This window comes from Hipposideros armiger, unplaced genomic scaffold, assembly GCF_001890085.2.
Source record: "Hipposideros armiger isolate ML-2016 unplaced genomic scaffold, ASM189008v1 scaffold_638, whole genome shotgun sequence".
Lineage (NCBI taxonomy): Eukaryota > Metazoa > Chordata > Mammalia > Chiroptera > Hipposideridae > Hipposideros > Hipposideros armiger.
Window position 1 is genome coordinate 980331 of NW_017731988.1, and position 1587 is coordinate 981917.

Genomic DNA, 1587 nt, shown 5'->3' on the forward strand with positions numbered 1-1587 from the left:
TATTATCTATGGTCTATCATATATAATTTGCTAAAAAGCAAGTCATCCTTTCTTGAAGAAAATACCCAGTTTTACTAATTAGCTTCTGATTGGGTTTAAAAGTCACCTACTGTGTACAACCTAAACAACAATGAGCAGGCATTATTGTACCTTTGGTGTCTGTTAGTATGGTCTATCAGAAACACAAGATCTACATGACAGTTTCATGTCACAAAATATACATAATCACAGTACTTGAGAACCTTACGAACACTTAAAAAAATGAACGACTTCTAATTCTATTCATTTGGAAATACTAATGCTACATTTGAGTTTAAGATTATTGGAATTAAAAAAAAAATCAGTTCAACAGTGCAACAGATGTGTGAACTAATGTAACATTAAGACAATATATAAAGTGGTAGCCCAAATGGCTCAACCTCCATTTTCCAGCTGCTAAATATTACTTCTTAAATTTGTATTCAAAATGTTTCTTTAAATTATAGTGTTATCTGTATGTTTTAAACAATCTTGAGAGACAATGGTTTTAGTTTAGCAGAGCCAAACCTTATCAAGAAAATAATTTGCTGAGAATGAAAGAACATATCATCAGATAAGTTACATTAATTTGACTGTATAAGGGTGTAATGCTGTGCAAATTAAGTTCAAAATTTTCATTAAAGTTTATATAAAAATATGTGCAAAACTAGAAATGAACATAGTTATAACGAAATCAAAACCATACATATGTGACATGTGCTACTTTATACAATAGCAGCATAAATCATATTTAATTTTAGATAAGTATGGATTCTTTTTTTAAAATGTATTTCTTTGCTTATGCAAAGAATTAAAACTTAATAAAACATTCTTTGTGCTAATAGGCATATGACACGAAGGACAAAATACCTCATGGAAGAAGGACTATTTGGTTTTCAAGTAAAATATATCAAGGTGTCTAAAATTAATAAACATACAGAAAAGTAACTGAAAAATTGCACATCAAGTTTGTTCATTATTGGGATATATTTTAAATTAGGAAATCAAACCTTCTCTTTTTGTTCTATCTGATGAGCACATGGTCCTGTGTCCTTACTATAACGGTCGGATTTTGGAGGCATTATGGTGTGGAAGGTGGTTTGGGAGATGGACAGGATCCTTGACTATCAAAACTGGTTGCCCGGCCAGGTAACTGAAAGATAATAATTTCATAATGTATGATCTAGTGTAAAAAAAACAACGAAGGGGGTAATTTTGTTCCCTTTTAAAAGTGAATATTCACTCATGATATGCAAGACTCTGAAGATATGCTCTAACTCCCCCCTGCCCTTCAGAGCTTACCTTCTCAGGTATGGTGAGTGGACACAAATAGCTCACAGAGATGTAGGCAGAGCGTGGAACAGACAACTATTCATGACTGCAGATTCATTTCACATCCAATGGCAGGCTAGTATTTCTTATTGTAAAGTAATTATTGGTTACTATAGTGGGAGAGGGCAATTGCTAGGTAAATGCACTAAGAGGTTCTAGATACAAGAGACTGCCTTCCACTTGCCCTAAGGTAGGAAGTGACTTGTATGGGCAATTAACGAGATGACAGGGACTAAG

The 1587-nt window shown here is 33.1% G+C and overlaps 1 protein-coding gene across 1 annotated transcript in view; it reads right to left on the reverse strand.

Annotated features, from left to right (window-relative positions):
- Positions 1-791: 791 nt before the first annotated feature.
- SYT10 (synaptotagmin 10) overlaps positions 792-1587 on the reverse strand; it is a 66662-nt gene continuing 65866 nt past the window's right edge. Inside the window, exon 7 of the mRNA XM_019625665.1 lies at positions 792-1171. Coding sequence (XP_019481210.1) covers positions 1100-1171 — 72 coding nt within the window. The 3' untranslated portion in view covers positions 792-1099. The remainder of the gene's footprint in view (positions 1172-1587) is intronic.